The 18,077-nt window shown below is 44.8% G+C and overlaps 2 protein-coding genes across 11 annotated transcripts in view; both read right to left on the reverse strand.

Annotated features, from left to right (window-relative positions):
• Window positions 1–9,328, reverse strand: part of SLC1A2 (solute carrier family 1 member 2) — a 77,167-nt gene extending 67,839 nt beyond the window's left edge. For 2 of the 6 annotated variants that reach the window (XM_085224573.1, XM_085224574.1), the window contains exons 1-2: window positions 8,432–9,146; window positions 6,697–6,891 (exon numbers count right to left, since the gene is read on the reverse strand). Coding sequence is in view for 2 of the 6 variants with exons in the window: in XM_085224576.1 (XP_085080702.1) it covers window positions 8,432–8,448 (17 nt within the window). In the remaining 4 variants the exon portion in view is untranslated. Of the gene's footprint in view, window positions 1–6,696; window positions 6,892–8,431 lie in introns of all 6 variants that reach the window. The other 4 variants (XM_085224576.1, XM_085224572.1, XM_085224575.1 and 1 more) reach the window with 3 other exon arrangements.
• A 2,134-nt stretch (window positions 9,329–11,462) lies between these two features.
• PAMR1 (peptidase domain containing associated with muscle regeneration 1) overlaps window positions 11,463–18,077 on the reverse strand; it is a 53,485-nt gene continuing 46,870 nt past the window's right edge. For all 5 annotated transcript variants that reach the window (XM_085224571.1, XM_010711255.4, XM_010711254.4 and 2 more), the window contains 4 exons: window positions 17,256–17,322; window positions 15,109–15,341; window positions 13,789–14,084; window positions 11,463–12,511 (listed from right to left, as the gene is read on the reverse strand). In XM_085224571.1, coding sequence (XP_085080697.1) covers window positions 11,975–12,511; window positions 13,789–14,084; window positions 15,109–15,341; window positions 17,256–17,322 — 1,133 coding nt within the window. In that variant the 3' untranslated portion in view covers window positions 11,463–11,974. The remainder of the gene's footprint in view (window positions 12,512–13,788; window positions 14,085–15,108; window positions 15,342–17,255; window positions 17,323–18,077) is intronic.

Below are 18,077 nucleotides of genomic sequence, written 5' to 3' on the forward strand. Positions count from 1 at the left end.
AAGGTGCATTTACTCATAGGTTTGAAGCACAGATTTGGTAGTAGGGCTAAGAGTTTAATCTGGAGTTGAGATACAGGGACAAAGAAACGCATCTAAATTTCTGGCAAGTTCCAGTTTGAATGAAGGTTTCACTGTTACCCTCTCTAAGCCTTCTAGTACTGGACTGGCCATCATCTCATCTGCAGATTCTATACTTGGATACATAACCGATTATTCTTGCAATGCCAAAAGAATGATTGATTAAATTATTAAATTGATTAAATTAAATTTGCTTCAAATTACCCACTCCAGAAGCACTGCCTGCTGATTTCTTACTGGGAATGTAAGAAGAAAAAAGTCAAGATGGAGCCTGACTTTGGAATGGCAGCTGCATCCTGCCCACCCCCCTACATCCCACAGCAGACAAGCAACCCACGCTGGTTACTGGTATGATGGTTACCACCATCAACAACCAACACAACAAACCTGCAGCTATGAAAATCAACACCGCAAAATGCACTAACAGTTGTTGAGATTGATACAGAAGTTCAAAACATCCTGGTAACTCTGGAAGCAAAACCAGTGAAGAAGCAGAAGTTCAAATCAGAAATGTATTTGTATGCATCCAAAGAAAAAAAAAAAAACCTTTCACTCCAAACTAAAAAGTACTAAAACACAGAAACCTGGCAAAGAAAGTAAAAAATTGCTGCAGAAATGCAGGACAATGTTACAGAATTAAAACACACAAATATGACAGAAACAGCAGCAAAATCTACCAAATGAATCTGCTGCAAAAGGAGATGGTGTCTAAAATAATGAAGCATGTACACAAGCACACAGAACTGTATGTGTATAGATAAGTTTAAATGCCTACAGTAATAGACTAGTGTTTAACTCGTGTTGAGAAAATAGCAGTAAAGGTCACGGAGCAGAAAGCAGTCTGGAAAAACTATTGATTTTTGACTTGGTGGTTATATTATTAAAAAAAAAATAATAATCAAGGAAAAGATCAGCTGCAGTCACACTTAAATGTTTTGATTTTGTCAGCAATTTTTTTTTTTTTTAAAGCAAACACAAGGCAAATATTGCTTTGGTCAACCTCAAATGTTTCCTCAATATACAGTGATGTGTTTTCCTTCGTAGCAGAGTCTCCAACTAGTTCATTTTAGTCTTCTTTTTTTATTGCCTTTTTCTTCAATTGAAAAAACAGGTGTGAAATAGAAATGGAAAGAGCAAATATTTCAAAAGCTGTAAACAAGCATTTGTATTTGAGACTTAATTTTAAATGCTTTTAATTTTTTTATTCCCTTTGTACCTTCCCTTCTTTTAAGCATGACAATGAATTTGATTTCTCAGGTATTTCAGTGAACCTGAAATACCACGTTCTTGTGAATTTCATGCCATTCTCCCAAGGAACCTGCAATTAGCAGGAGTGTTCCTTAATTATTCTGTGTTTTGGCTCCTTTTCGACCTTCCTTGTAAGGGTCCTCGATTTCCATGTAAATGTTAGAAAATATGGTCTTTGAGCCTCGTCTGTTATCTTTCCCAAGCACTGAGACTTGTATTGCAGCTAATTGTCTTAAAGCTTTAAGTACACTGAGAGGTTTTGAAATTAATATAGAAGTAGGACTAAATATATAAAAGCACATTCATTTTTATTGCTTTCTTGCCTCTGGAAATAGCATTTTAGCTTAACGAGCTGGAGGCTAAAAGTGTCAGATATTGTACTGACTTGGCAAAAGAGGAGCTTTCATTAGCAGATGGACAATAGCAGAGATGATGGATTTGACAGATCCATCCAGTGTTTTCAAGAACTCATTGAATTAAGCGTTCTAAATAGTGGGTATTGCAACATGTTGGGCTGGGAAAGGGAATTAAATCACACAGAATGAAAAGTTATTAAATGAGAAGGCAGTGAAGACGAAGGCCCGCTTGTAAGGGCCGTACCGACAAGGAGCACTGCGGCAAAGCATGGGCCCAGCCCCACTCCTGCACACAGCAAGGAAGGGTCACAGGCAAACCCTGGAGTTCACAGTCCTGGAGCCTTCTTCAACTTGTTTAACTGAAGCTAAAGATTGGCTAAAACCAAGCATACTGTGAAGATCCATAGACTTGTACTTTGCAAATACACAGAACTGTAATCCCCGGCCAGTGTGGTAAATCCTGGCAGGTTCACACCTGGACATACATGAGGCCCCATGGTTTGAGCACACAGGGTGTCATGGACTAAAAGCATACCTGCACTTTTGTGGGAACAGCGCTTGAACCTATATGCATTTATTTTGTCCATGCCTCTTCTCTTACAAGAGAACTCCTGCTGATCAGTTTTATATTCTCATTTCATTCAGCCTGGTCCAACTAAGGAAGTTGTTGAAACTCAAATGCCGGTGCATGACAAAAGAAACAAAAGCAGTACTAACTATTTAAAGTCTTCTAAAAATGTTCTCCATTGCCCATGTCATAAGGTGTAAGATATAAAATGCATTTCACAACTCAAGCCAAGGAATGGATGACTCATATCAAAATTAGCCCTATGAATGTCAAGTTGGGAAAGCAGGAAATGAAAAATCTGAGGTCTTCAATGTGATCTTAAAATCTCTGATTTCCAGGAATACTGAGAGTGTTTCTAATAACAGCACATCACGAAATATCAGGCTTCAGGTGAGATTTCACTGCCTACTAAATGTTGGCATGGAGTAACTACTGGCCAGAGATCACTGCTGGAAGGAACGGGTATCTATACAGATGGAACAGAAGAGAGTTTTTATAACAGTATTTTTAATGGAAAAACTGTGAGCTAGTTCATATATTTACAGTTATTAGCAGTCCTATTGGGATTGTCAGGGGGAAATGGAAAGATGAAAAAGAAAATTAAATGTAGTAACTTGCTAGTATAGAAATATAGTAGCTCTTCGTAAGTGGAACTTTCAGTGTACTTGCACATATAGATCTGCACACATGTTCACAAGGAGGGTGTATGTATACATTTATGCATCTCATGGAAGGCTACAATGAGCTAAGACTCAATTTGAAAATATCAGCCATTTTTAAGGAGCAGCCATTGTATATCTGATCCAATTCCCTTATCTGCTTTTCCCAAAAAGTTTAGAATGATTAAGCCCTATAGACTTTCTAAGAAACATTTTAATATTTGTGTCTTCATAGGAGGGTCTAAAAAAATTGAGATAATGTCTAGATGATGACTTCTCTTTGAAAGTATAACCAAAGGCCAAACCAAAGGTTGGGGTCACAAGAACCACCATGTCATAAGATTAGTTTTAAGGAATACATGTTATCTTCAATAGAGCTTCATTCTATATTACTGAAATTGATGAGAGATTTGCAATCATTAACAGTGAAATGAGGTCAGAGCCACAGCTGATATGTCTAATTAATAGTCTACATCCATTTCATCTGTTCCACAAAATGTCTGAGAAAAAGTATAGGGTAAAACATCTCCATCCTGAGTTGGTACTGCTCAAATCCTGCATAAAAATAACAGTGGGAGCACTTGGAGGATTTAATCCTCTAAAGAATCCAAACACTCGTGCCAGCACATTTCATCACATTTCCATTTTGAGGACTTTTGTGGGTAAATTACAGAGTAAAAATTCAAATGACAAGAAAACCGTGGGTGTGCTTGTGTACACATAGTGGCAGATCTTGCACACCCACTCTCTTATGTAGGTGCCTGATCCCTACCAAGAAACGCAAAGCTAGTTTTTCTGACTCACTGAGGTGTGTCCCATTGTCTCCAGGCTACATGTATAATATGGGCTGGCAATCTCCCTTTTGGGCTCTGTCTTGACAATCCAGCAGATGACTTTAAGGCTTCTACTCCAAAACCACCACAGCCACATGACTGAAACACTAACCCAGTATAATAAATTCATTCTCAAGGTTCAAATTTGTACAAAAACTGTTGACAGGTAACACGCATACACAGGGTTAGATGCTGGGTAAGGTATTTATTATCTGGGCCTCCCACGTTAACTATATGTTGAACTGATGAACAATTACCTTTTCATAGCTAGAAGAAAACTTGTACAAAAACCATACAATATGCTGCGGCTAATTTTGAAGAAGATAAATTGAATCATGATAAATTTAATCATGGAATCATCTGATCTGGACCTGTAGTGGAAATGCTAAGTCAGGGTTTGAAGCAGTGATTGAGCACCTGGTGGGAAGGCAAGGCCAACCCAGGGGAGCTCAGGTGCATGCAATGCAATACACCTGAGTGACTGGAAGGGGTGGAGCCAGGATCCATCCCTTCCCAAACCTCATTTAAGGGTTGGCAGTGGCAATGAGGGCATCTTTTGCTGGAGATCCCTGCCTATCTGAAGCCTTCCAAAGGTAAGCAGTTCTTTTCCTTCATTTCTGAGGCTGCTGTATTTCGGCTCATTCTTATTTGCTATAGCCAACTTTGCTACCCTGCTGTTATCATCACATTATAGTATTACAGGACTGAACTCACACTGCTTGATGGTGAGGGGCACAGACAGACTGTATACCTGCCTGTGCAACTGTAGCTTCAGAGACAGTGAAACATGGGTTAAAGAGAGCATCAGTAGAAGAAAGTAAGAACAGTCAAGCTGTGAGAGGAGGAACAGACCACCGCTTCATTGTTTTGTTTTTTTCCCCTGGTAACTGAGTTAATAATAATGGCAAACCTAAAGAGAGGGATCTCTGTAGATTGCACACACCACATTTGTGACTGCAAACAGAATGGGAACTCTGCCTCCAAGCTATTGCATATTACATAAACACCATTTATATTAAGTGTACATAAAATTGTGAAGCACTTACATCTGTTTCACTAATCAAATCATGATGCTAAGCAATTACTCAGACTCCCGTATTTGCAAACATCATGATGTTTGCAGCATCCTGCCCCCCTTCACTACATTCATTCTGTAGCAGAGTCTGTGCCTACGTGCACATACACACCTGCCATATAGGTACTACCTACCCATAAAGGTAACACCTCTGCTATTAATGCCAACCTGCCCTGGACTGCTGTCTGGCACTCCAACTAAAGGGAACAAGGAGCCCATGTCTGTGTTAGCAGCCTCTTGAAACAAGGGGCTCGCAACCAAATGCCCACAGCAGGACAAGCTGCTGCCCAGGCAGTTTCCAGCCATGCCCAGGAGGGTTACCCACACGTGGGGCTGAGCTCAGCACCCAGACACCTGCAGCCTCCCTGATTTACAGCCATAGATGCAGTGACAGTGTCTCCTAGTGGTTGCATTCTTAAAGGAACACACTCAAACTTCACGCCCCAAAGCTCGCGCTCTTAAAAAGCACACAAAACTGTTGCTAGATTTTTAGAGTACTAAAACATCATCACTTATAGAATCACAGAATTTCTCAAGTTGGAAGGGACCCACATGGGTCACTGATTCTAATTCCTGGCTCCACGTAGGACCACCCAAAAATCAGACCCCCCATGTCCACACTCTCCTTGAACTCCAGCAGCTCTGCGAAGCCTGTTCTGTGCCCACCACCCTCTGCTGAAGAACCTTTTCCCGATATTCAACCTGACCCTTTTTACCCACTTGAGTGGGTAACAAGGAAATGGCTTTAACACTCAAGGCTCGATATCTGATGATTAAATCACAAGTTAATTTAACATCTAAAACCTCTAAGTGATGCAAATATGTTTTTAAAAAACTGTAGCAATGCACTGTACTATTTCTTTTTGAAACAGTAATGCTGAAGAGAGAGGTGAGAGCCATAACCCATGAGGAAGCAAGGTGTGCAGGCACCGTCCATCACACTTAATCTTTATGTCCTCTTAGATCCTGTAAAAGCAAAGGAAAAGCTAAAAAGCTCTGCCACCTTCAGGTGGAACCAGTCGGTCTCCAGAGGTTCTACCTGAGCACTACACGATGTGCACAACAGAGAATGTGAACAGATGTCGCTGGGTCTTTGGACCATGTTTCAGTCTCAGGGAAGGTGACTGTAGCAGGGGGGAAGAGGGATGCTTAGTATGAGCATGAAAACAAGCAACTCGTAACAGCACCAACAGTTGCTTCCAGCCCTTCTTCCTTGAACCTTCTAGCAACAGCTAAACACCCCAAATCCATCCTGGTAAATGAGATGGGTACCAGGGCATTTTGTGACAGGAGGACCTCATGGTCAAGGTAAGCACATTCCTCAGTGAGAGCAAGTGCCAGCAGCTAGAACTGCAGTGAAGCAGATCCGCAGCCCCACAGGCCTGACCCTGCTGTATCGGGGATGTTCCCTTTCTCATCTTCAGGTGATTGAAGTTTCCCGTTGTCCATATTTTCTTTCTTGGAACAGGAAGTCTTGGGCGGCAAATTTCTAAACAAGGGTAACTTTTCTCAAATTAAGTATTAAAAGAAAAAAAAAAAGTACAGACAAGAAAATCTTTCCTAGTAAATCCTGGTTTTGAGTAACCACTGCTTTTTGTGAATGTAATATAGATTTGCCTTCCTCTGTGTATACACAGGGGCCTTACTATTTGCCATGTGCCCTATCACATCCCTGACCCTCCAATTTGGAGACTGCACTGTAAGAGGAAAAAATAACGCACTGCAAAACTGACTGTGACTGGAGTTGTTCTATCCCAACAAAATAGTGACCGTATGTACTACCAACCTCACCTAACACCGCCTGAGCACCACAGAGCCGCCTGACACTATGCTAGCGCACACAGCCCATCCCACCTCTTGCAGGGGTCTCTCCATGTACCTGTGTGTGCCTGAGACACACTGCAATGGCACACTCTGCCACCTGTCTCTTTTCCACTGCACCGGCGTCGATGGAAAGCCTTCCTCGAACAGCCCGGATGGTCCCGAATTTGTTTCCCTGATGATCCTTACGATGCCTGAGCTCGCCGGCCTTAATGCCAGTACGTAAAGCTTATTTCTTTCCTCAGCTTCTCACCTGAGGGGGGGAAAGATGACAATTCAGGTTCTCAGCAGCACAAAGGGATTAACAAGAGACACGCATCTCACTCCACTGGTTTCCCTCAGCTACAATTGGGCACCAGTTGAAACACAGCAGGGAAGAGCGTCAACCTGTCTTTGTTTCAGTGAGTTTCCTAAAAATTTTGAAAACAAGGCCTAAACTTTGTGTTCCTTTTGTCTTGCTGACCGTTTAGCTCTGGCTGATATGGACAGCAATATCACACATCTATGGCAGCCTCTCCAATTCTGCTGCTCCTATCTCCTTTAGCCACCTGCTCAGTCAGCTTCTCTGAAGTACACTTCTTCTTCTGTACACGTTATCCCCTATGGTGGCAGACCCCCTGCTGCAGCCCGCTCTCACTAGGTCTCTGCCCGTTAAACCCTGGCACAGCAAACCCCTGGTCCCGCAGCCTCCCTCTTTGGAATGGAATGGGAGGCAGCTGGAGTGGGCCAAGCAGAGTGGGGTCAGGTAAGAAAGCAGAAAGACGCAGAGCCACAGCCATGGGATGCAGACTACTTCTGAACCTCCTCCTCAAAACTTCAGCCATAGGGCCTGCCCTGTTCCTGAAGAACCAGCACTGGCACTCCCATGCTACCCTGCTCCAGGCCAGCTGCTCTGCAAGGAGCATGTCCCTTTGGCCATGTAGGTGATGGGACACCTGTGTGCACACGCCCCAGCCATGTGCTGGTAAATCCTCTCTGTCTCTGTGCCCAAGAGCCATACCAGCCATACAAACAGAGCTTGCTCTCGCGCCCTGTCCTCAGAGAGTCCCATCCAGAGCAGATCACGCTGATACAACCTGACAACATCCAGGGATAAAGGGGAGGCTCACACCAGACGCAGCCTAATGCTAGCCTGTATTAGAAGAGGGCAACCAGAGATCAGGGGAACCTTTTCTTTCCTCTCCCACTACCTGCAAAGTAAGGCTCCACAGTGGATCCTAGTGATCCCCTGTCGTGGGATAGGAACAGGGGCAGGAATATGGGCAAAGATAGGGGCAGGTCTCAGTCCCAGGGCCGCTGTCCCACCGGGCTCTGTGCCTCTCCTCAAAGCCTCTTGTATAACCCTTCGCCCTTCCCAGCATCTACCCCCGCTCGCACTGCAACGCGTTTGGCACAAATGTCCCGAATTGCAAAACTCCTGGAGAAGTTGGATCCGTGCGCTGCCTTCCCCAGGGCCGGGCAGGGAGGGACAGCTCCCGGCTGTCCGCGGTTATGGCGAGGAGCTGCCCCGCACCCCGCGTTCCTCGCGCCCGGTTCCCCAGGCAGCGCTCCGGCAGGTGCTCTACGCTCATTTACCCTCCGGGGCTGAAAGAAAGAAGCGACGGAAGAAAAACCAAAACCTCTCCAGCGGCTCATACGCGAATTCCCTTTCCTCCTCTCCCTCTCGAACGCGGCTGTCCGCTCCTCGCTGCCCGGCGGCGGGGCCGAGGGTTAACAATAACGCGGCCGCCGCAGACGCACAATGCGGACCACCCGCTCCCCCGTCCCTCCCTCCGCACCGGCGCTTCCCTCACCCTTCCGTCGACGCCATGGTCCCGCGAGCCCCCCTGTCTCCTCGGCAGCCCGGGCAGAGGGGCCGAACGGCAGCGGCTCCGCGGGTGCCCCTCTCTCGCCTCGGGGAAGCGGCGCGCGGTTCCTGGTAATCCTCGGGGCCGCGCCAGGCGGGGACCGGCGGCTCCGCTCGGCGCCTCCCGCCCCGCCACCGCCACCTCCCGCCCGCCGAGCGCTCCGGCCGGGCCTGGCGGGGCGAGGAGCCGCTGGCACCGCTGCGGTCCCGCCGGCCGCGTCTCGCCGCGGGGTGTGCGCTTGTGCGTGTGTGTGTGCGTGTGTGTGTGCGTGTGCCCGCCGAGAGGTGGGGGTGACTTCACATCGGCGCGGCGCTGGCTGAGGCAGGATTGGAAGGTTTAGCCTTCTAGCTGTGGATTTGCCGTCTATCCCTCTCTATTTTAGGCAAGGGCTGACATCACCGGCCGCCGGTACTCCTATAAATCCCCCCAACCTCTCGCTCAAAGGACAGAAAGGAAAGGGGAGGGGGCAGCGAGCCCCTCGCAGGGGGAGGGCCGCCCGCTTGCCGCCGCTCGCTACCTGCCCCGCTTCGCTCCGCTCGGCGCCGCGCCGCCCTGCGCTGCCCGGGCAGCCGCCGCCAGGGCCCGCCGGGACCCCCGGGCAGGAGCGGGCCGGGACGCCTGCCGCCGCCTCCCGCTCCACGCCCGCCCGCCACCGCGGCCCGGCAGCCGCGGCCCGAGCCCGGCGCCTAACCGCCGCGCCCCGGCCCCGGGCCCCGCTCCCCGCCGCCGAGTAACCCGCCCGGGCTGAGCGGGACTCGGGGCCGCCCGCCGGGGGACGCGCGGAGAGCGCCCGGGGCCCGGCCCGGCGGCGGCGCAGTGCTGCCCCCTGACGGGCAGGCGGCGGTGGCGCAGCCCCACCTGCACGGGCGGCTCCGCGCTGCGCCGGGCTGAGGAGCGCGGGGTCGGTCTGAGGGCGGCCGGGCCCTGAGCGGGAAAGGGGAAGGGAGGGAGGTTTGAGAGGCTGCCGGGGCTTCTTGCAACCCTTCCCAGCCGATGTAGAGGTCCTCACCTGTCTGAAAGGAGGTGCTTGAGGTAGTTTGGCATCTTAAAAATAAGTCCTTGACCTTTGAAAGAGGTGCAGGCACAGCTGTAGCAACCTCCTCCCGCCGTAAGCCTTCACACAGTGATTTTCATCCCACAGCGTTTCAGAAGAATAAACTTTGGGGTGGTACACAGCCGGTGAACAGCGATGGTGTTGCTGCCCGACCCAGCACCTCTCAGCTATTTGTTGCCAGCTCTGTAGCGACTGAAACTAAACGGGGACGGCACTGAGGCAGAGCTGGAGGATCGGTAAATGCTCACCATGGCCGATTGGAGGTAAAAGGAGAGGAGTGAGAGCTCGGACTGGAATCAATGCAGACTTCTGCAGTTCAGTGTGCCTGGCTCTCTCTCTCTTGGACAGAGGAAAAAACATTCAGGGCCCATTCTTCTCAGTTGCAGCAGCAAAGAACAACGCAAGGCAGAGCGGGGCAGGTGCGGTGCTACAGCTGAGAGCAGCACCAGCTCACAGACCTTCACAATTTCTGTATTACCATTACGGTGTCAAAACTCTTATTTAATGTAATTATGGAAGAGCTCTCAGGAGGCAAGCCATGCTCCATAAATGATTATATTCCTTTCTCCTTCCTTCATTTTATTCACTGTTGCAGTATTAGGAAAAAAACAATATCTTGAACTTTTGCAAGTTTACCCTCCTCTAGAACTATCACCTCAACCCCCTTTTGTAAGGGGGAGTACCATACATTCACTGGAATGTCTTCCTCCCAGTGGAGGAGTGAAACACATCTGATTTTTCATATTTAATTCAGATTTTTTGTTGCCATACAATTTGTAAGCCAAGCACCTCTTTGGCAGTACGACATAGACAAACAAGATAAAGTAATTCACTTTGGTTGTAGCCCTTAAATTAGAGTGCTTAAGCTAAGCCCTTAACTAAAACCCGGTCCTTTCGCCAGTGAAAATAAGGAAAGTGCAAAAGCATTCAGTTCTTCCATCCAGGAAGGCAAAAAGGAATTATGTGAAACCAATTGCCCACTTAGCATAATGTGCAGATTCAAAAGTGGATGGGTACTACAGAGCACAGAGAAACTGAACAAGATTTCACAGCATCAGAGAAATGGGAGTTGGAAACAGACTCATCAGCTTCCAAGAGCCACAGCCATGCCATAGGTTTGGCAGACAGTGACTTCAGGATCCACGTCTTTGGTGGAGGTGCTCAATTCTTTCAAATCTTCACATCCAACTGTTGCTGTGACCTGGTTTGGGCACTGCAGGTTCTACAAATTCCAGAGTGCTGTTATCTGTGATGAGAGGCATTCCTCTGTCTGCCTTCCTCAGCTTTTTTCTCTTCCATTTTCATTCATAACAAGAGGGGAAAATGATTCAGTGAGAGAGAAGTGGTTAAGAACCATGAGGAGACCAAAGTCTCTCCATGATTCAGTGAGAGAGAAGTGGTTAAGAACCATGAGGAGACCAAAGTCTCTCCACTGGACAGCATGCCCAACAGGACAATCTCACACTTTGATGTCAGAAAGTCCAGAAAGGAAAAGTCTCCGCTCAGCGTGACACCTGGCCATAATTCTTTACCTTGCTGCACTTCACGTGAGTTATTTTGCCACAGAAGTATGTGAGCAGATGGAAACCAGAAGCTGTGCTGATGTTTTTAGAGATCCTTGAAATAATCCATGTGGAAAAATGTTTTGAAAAGTGTGTTTCAGGTTTTCATCCATTCAGAATATAAGGTGGGAGAGAACTCTCTGAGTACATTTCATTGCAGTGGTTCATGTACAACAATAGCATCACTGGGTGTATGAAGAAAAGAAGATCCTTGTTATTTATGCAGTAACTGAATTGTGTGCTGATGCTGCCTTTCAGCATGCATGAAGAGCCTCAGTAAGAGTCACGTGCAAACAGACAAGGGCAATAGAGAGCCCCTGGGGTGTGACACAGATAAAAGAAGAAGGAATTTAAACGTGGGTATGGTAAAAAAACAAACCATGGTTTATTTAAAGGTGTAAAGTACTTTGGAGGGAAAAAGATTATATTGTACTATGGCAATAGAGATAGCACATAACTTAACAAGCTCATCCAACATAATGAATTCAGGCTACTCTTTGCAGCCTCCTACTCCTTCCTGTCAGTCAGACTGACGTTTGGGAGAGGCTTGCCCAGTGACTTCTCTTGGGGACTCCAAACTACAGATTAATTTCAATCACAATTTGCTGTCCTGCATCTGTACATCAGACTCGGGAGCAGGGTATCACCCTCCCACCAGGGGAGACAGGTGAAAAATGTCAGAACTTCCCATGCACTATGACATTTAATCATGAATTGAGAGTAGCCTGATGGAGCGTCTGATCCAGGATGATTACCAGGGTATCTGCCTTAACCTTATCCCAGGCGTTCGTCACTGGGATAAAAAGCCTAAAGCAGCAGAGACTGTGAGAAATATCATGTTAATTATAAAATGCCATTTCCAGACACAGCTTTTTATTTCAGGTTCTTTTCAATCCAGTCTTTGAAAGGAATCACTTTGGTGTAACCACTGTAGAGTTCTAGGCTGCAAGTTTTATCATAACCCCAGCTCACTAATCCCATCAGATGCCACCTTAGCTCAGGAGATGCTTTTCCTGGTAAAGTTATGGCTGCAATCCCACCAGTCTCAGCAGGGCAGATATTCGAGAAGGCTGTGTGGTCCTGTTTGGCACAGAACATGCTGTCGGTGATGCTGACCTGTATCCCATTATCCTCATACTGTTGCTCACACAACAGTGAGTCCACCATCTGAACAGCTCCCATGCGGATTGTGTCATTCTTGTATCCAGGATCTTTAATATCAGCCAATACCTTCCAGCCGGTAACTGTTATTTTTAAATCTTCTGTGGATGAAGTCAAGTCATGAGAAGATGCCAAGCAAATGGGTTGGACACGACTGCTGATTCTGGCTTTGTCCAAAAGTTTTATGACAGCTATGTCAGAATCAAGTAATATGGGGTCGTAATTGGGATGCACTATGATGGCAGAAATCTGGGGAGGAAACAGAACAGGAAGAATTATAGTGTTAATAGCAATGGCAAATTAGCAGCACTATTTCCATACTTTTACGCTGTAGTTTGTAGTTTCCTCACCTCTCCTCTCCACTCCCAAAGAATTATTTTACCTTAGATGATTCTCAAATGATTTACCTATGATTCTCAAATGAGAATCATAGAATCCTTAGTGTTGGAAGAGACCTCTGAAGGCCATCTAGTCCAAACATGGAACATGCAAAGAGGTCAAGCATCTTCTGTTAAGAACACGTTTGGTGGCTTGGTTTTCAAGCCAGTTTTTACTGCTGGAAAATCCTCCTAATGGAATACAGTCAAAGACATTTCCAGCAAAATGGGGAGTTAATGGCCAGTTCCTGTGCAAGCTACAGTAGGGAACCTGATTTAGCAGGGGGGTTGGACTTAATGATCTCCAGAGGTCCCTTCCAGCACCTATAGTTCTGTGATTCTGTGATTCAGTAATAAAGTGCTGGGGCCAAATATTTAATGGCAGCTACTTTTATGAAACACTAGAAGGAGGAAGATGATTCCTATAAGAAATATTGTCTAAAAAGTCATGTAATTAGGAAAGTGTGAAAAAGCTGGGATTAGAGAATGAAAACAACAATAAAAGGGAAGGATGGGAACCACATTAACAATGATTTCTTGGATAAAATCCATTAATTACGCCCCACTCCAGAAAAAGAAACACAGCCTTGCTGTATTTCTTCTCATCTTGATTTCTACCTCTCTAGCTTTACTTGAAATAACAAACCACTCTGGCAAGCTTGAGGTGCTATTTTTGGAATTGAATTCAGATACAAAATTCTTTTAAGTTTAAAGATAGATAGATAACCTTGGGACAGAGGTATGAAATATTTTACTGGTGTCAAAACCACAATCTAGAGCACAAGTGTTTCTTTCATAAATTATGCTAATCACTTTTGTCAATAACTGACATCTCTTTTTTTTTTTTTTTTTTTTCTGGCAATATCACTCCAGATGGAGTCATGGCCCAATCTGAGTTATTTTCTTAGTGATCTGTGTTAGGAGGGAAGTATGCTAGTTGGACAGTGTCAGGGGAATTCTATGCACTGCAGCATGTCCCCTCCTTGTGCCATGACAGTTCTGTCAATTGATTCTCTAGATACACATCTCAGAGAACAGCATGTAAAACAGTGCATTGCCCAAAGGATAATATTTTTCTCCCCGTACAAGATGAATGTGATCAGCATCTGTCAGTGCTCATCATTTTCTGCTCCCAGCAGACTTACTCACCCTCAGGTTCTGGATGGTCTTTTCATCCCTGTCATCATCTCTGTAGAATTTCCCCAGAACCACCTTGAGCTCTGCTGTCTTGAGCACGATGGTCTTGCCCAGGTCAGTGACACAGTGAGCTGCCACCACTACGGTGCGCTCATTCACCAGAGCCCCGCTGCAGATGAGGATCCAAGCTCCTTTTTTGAGACTGTTCTCCTTCACCCCATTGGCCGTCCGATAGATTGCTGCTTGCCATGGCCACCTGGTAGAGGTTACAGCCTTCTGAAGAGTGATATTTTCTGCTTTTCCACAGACTGGGGAAACATGAAACAAGAATGAGGTGACGCCTCTTCCCATCAAAGAATCCAAATGTTATTCTCAGTTCTTGTTTAGGATGTACTAGAATGAACCAAACTGTAACTGTCAGCATAAGAGACAGCTTTCTAATAGGTCTCTATCTCCAACCTGCAAAATTTTATATAGCATAAAAAAAAAACCCTCTTTTTTTTTTCTTGTTATTCTCTGAATTCCTGGCTGAAGTAGAAATGTAGAATTAGCACTTGAGTAGGTGAATTTTAAAGATAACTTTATCAAACTGCACTCTAATGAGAAAATTACGTAAAGAAATAGAAAGAACACCCTTGGTTCTTGCTTATAATAAAAGCCAGCGGTGTACTAAAACTATTCCAGGCAGTCACAGAGTAGTTGTGCTGTAGCTGAGTTCAAGCTTATGAGAATAGACTTGTCTAGCAGCAAAATTTTGAACCAAATACACATAAATCAATACCTATTCAAAGCAAAAGCTGTGCCCTGTCCTAGGAATATATCACTATGGGTCAGACCTGGGGTAAGTTTTCCTGCATTTGGAAATGTTTGCTTACACTTTGCAATATCACCCCTTCCTTAGCAGACTAAGTTAAGGGAAGAGCCTTTTTAAAATGCAGGCCCTGCATTCCATTCCTTAAAGCTCGATATAAGCAGTGTACCAAAGCAGAGATGAAAGAAAAATCATATTTGCAATAGTAATACAGGAAAAGTGATAGTAGGAGCACATTTTCAAACCACGAGGGAACCACATTCCAACTTTGCTTGATGAAAGAATAGAAAAATTGATGGCAAATTACACTGCCAAAAGCTTCATCCCTTTGCCATCACCTACAGAAGTTCTACTGGTGGACAAAAAGAGCTGTCTGTCCTCTAAGCTTTATTGCTGCTATCTCCCAGCTGCAAGCATGCACAGTCTACACTGTTGGGATTCCCTAATTATCTAAGATGAATACACAGCTTGTTGTCCCATCAGCCAAGAGACGTGTGCATTTTTTTCCCCTGGAGACTCACTTGGAATACACACAGGGGCCCTTCCACTCCATTTTCCTGTCTTCAGACAAGTCCTCCTGCTGCTACCCAAGCGGCGGTAGAAAGGAGAAATGCATTCATACTGAAGCTGAGTGTGCAGATGCTGGTACCCTGGGGGCAGGTCTCCGAACGGCAGTGCTGGCTTCTTGGTTGGGTAGATTTCAAGCTTTTGCTTGCTGAATGCAGATGAGTAAAGCTGATGCAAAGGTGTTTCCCTGTTTCAATGAACAAAGAACAAGGTCATAATAAAAACACGAGAACAGCAATCATTTCCATAGCTTCATCACTAGCTGCGTTAAGTATCATTTAAAAGCATGAGCAGTTTGTGAAAGAGAGAGGCAAAATATCTTTCCAACATAGTTTAACAATATTCCCATTTACATTCTAGCTATTTTATTTCTATATGTGCATATGTTTATAACTTGTAATATGTTTATAACTTATATAACTGCTTTATAACTACTTGTATCTCTCTCTTTTTTTTTTTTTTTTTTTTTTCCATTTTACAGTTTCTGGATTATATCCAGTTGCCTCTGAATGTGGAATAGTTTTTTTTTATAAAAGGTCTGAAATACTCTGGTTTTAAACAGAGAAATTACACTAGAAGTTGGTGTTACCATAATTAATTCTCACTAGAGAGGAGTTAGGCACATCTTTTCTCTAGTGAACGTTTTAATAGGCAGTATTAGGAATCGATTCAGATTAAATCATGTTGATAAAGTTGCTTGACTTAGCAATTAACCAAGATAATTACCTCACCACAGAGATTTCATAATTGCAATAATCACTACGCTTCCATTTTGAAATTGTACTGATTAGCTGAGACACGACATATAATTAAAGAAATAAATAGATGCATCAGCTTGGATATGGACCATAAGCTTGATGACAGTAATACTTTAATCTTCATCACTTAAGACATATCCCTTGCTGTAATGGTTAAAAGCGTATTTGTACACAAAAACCTATTTACATCTGAAAAATTAAGCAATAAATTAATTTCTCTTGCTATTTCCAGAATTGCCTGTGTCCAGAAAAAGCCATAAGAATGCTTTTCACATGGAAATTCCATTTTTGGTCCAAGAGAGACTGCCTCCATCATATAGAATTTGTGAGTAGGCAGCACTGAGGGGAAGAGAAGATGTTAAGAATAAGAGCAACCACAAGCTTCTTGTACTTTGGAAGAAGGACGAGAGCTGCTGTGGTAACCCTAAGTCTGCCTGGTTCCATTTCCATCTGATGTGACCCTACAAAGTTGCATTATCCACACTTGGCCTTATGTATGGAGTGTAGAACATACATCAAGGCATAAAACCAGTTCACATACATGAGATGCCATCACGATGCCATGCAAATGGGAGATGGATGCACTCTGATACAGCTTGCATTAGTATCAGAAACGTCTACATAAAAAGACCTGTGTTCAAAAGTGAGTCAAGAAATTGAAAGAAGAAAAATCTTTTGATGGCTCTGAGAGCCTCCTGATGCTGCCTCAGGAACATCTCTTCAACTCATACCCTATAGACAGCTGGAGACTGGGAGACTATTTGGGGGAAGTGCGTGCTTGCCTTGTTGCTAAAGTTTGCTTCATACATCTGCTACTGGGTCCAATCTTTTCCTCCCTGTCTTCCTGCCTTGCTTCCTCCTCTTCCCCGTGCTCATCCCAAAGCTAGCTGTATCAGTATCAACTGTGCTATGTGGCTTTGGGTGATGGAATGTAAGGGAGTCAGATTACATTGCCCTTTCTCTCCTTTCTCTCCCCACTCATTTCTTCTCTAAGGTGATACATTTTCATAATTTAAGACACATTGCTAGCTGGAGGGAACTGTTCCTCAGACTGTTCTTGTAGTCTGTTACAAGCTTGCAAGCCTAATTCTGGCATGGTCCAGTACTCCACACACTTCACACACACTTCACTGCTTTTCTTTCTGGCTGCCTCCTGCAGCTTGCCATCCTGTGCTCAATCAGACATCCCTTCCCAGCAGCTCTCATTGCTTGGTTGTCGGTGGAGTTCACATAGGGCACTTCACAGGACTGGTTGCTATATCAGGCTAAGACACATAGAGTGAAAAGAAGGGAAAAGCAATCCCATTTTTCTTAAAACTGTAGTTAAAGTACTGTGTTCTCACCTTGATTGAACTTGCATCGGCAGCACTTTCTGTCTCACCAGGTCAGAGATCTTTGGCTCTCTGCAGGCTAGAAAAAATATAATGTTTTACAGTATTTTTCCATATTCACAGCTCAAACGTTATGGCTCATCCTTATTTCCATCCCTTCCTCTCACTAACAAGAGGGGACTGGATTAAGAAAAGAGGCAGGAAGTTGCATGCATTAAAATAAGGCTAAGCCCTAAAACATAAAGCTTTAGTAAAATCTCTAGATCTATCCCAGTTACAAACATGGGAGCAAATCAACATCTTCTGCACTGGGCATTGTCAGCTATGGAAGATTTGTTTGCCAGTATGTCTGAATGCCAAAGTTACACCACCACAGCTGGTGGTTGTGAACCTGAACAAATTTTTGCAATAATGGAATTATAGAAAAAATGTTTCACTTTCATCTGTGTAGCCACACAGAGCTAATGCCAGTGAATCAGTGCATGAGAAAGGCTGCAAGATATTGCAGACATCTAAAAGCCTGTTTGCATGTGCTCCATTTGGGAGGAGCTGGAGACTCAGAATCTGAGGATGACCAGAGAGTTACCTGAATATGCCTGCATATGCAGAAAATAATAGAAGCACAGCTGAGGATTTCTAATTTTGCATATTCCGTTAATTTGCTTTAAGACTAGGATAAAATATTCAGCTCTATCACTTCAGATGACTCTGCTGGGATTTCCTTCCTGCTGCAGAGAGCAGAAGAAATAGAATCTTGCAGGATGTATCTCATCTGTATGTTTAAGCATTCATTTCTGTGGGATTTAACATAATCTTGCTCTTTGTGGTTACTGT

This window comes from Meleagris gallopavo, chromosome 5 (genome assembly GCF_905368555.1).
Source record: "Meleagris gallopavo chromosome 5, MGAL_WU_HG_1.1, whole genome shotgun sequence".
Taxonomy (NCBI): domain Eukaryota; kingdom Metazoa; phylum Chordata; class Aves; order Galliformes; family Phasianidae; genus Meleagris; species Meleagris gallopavo.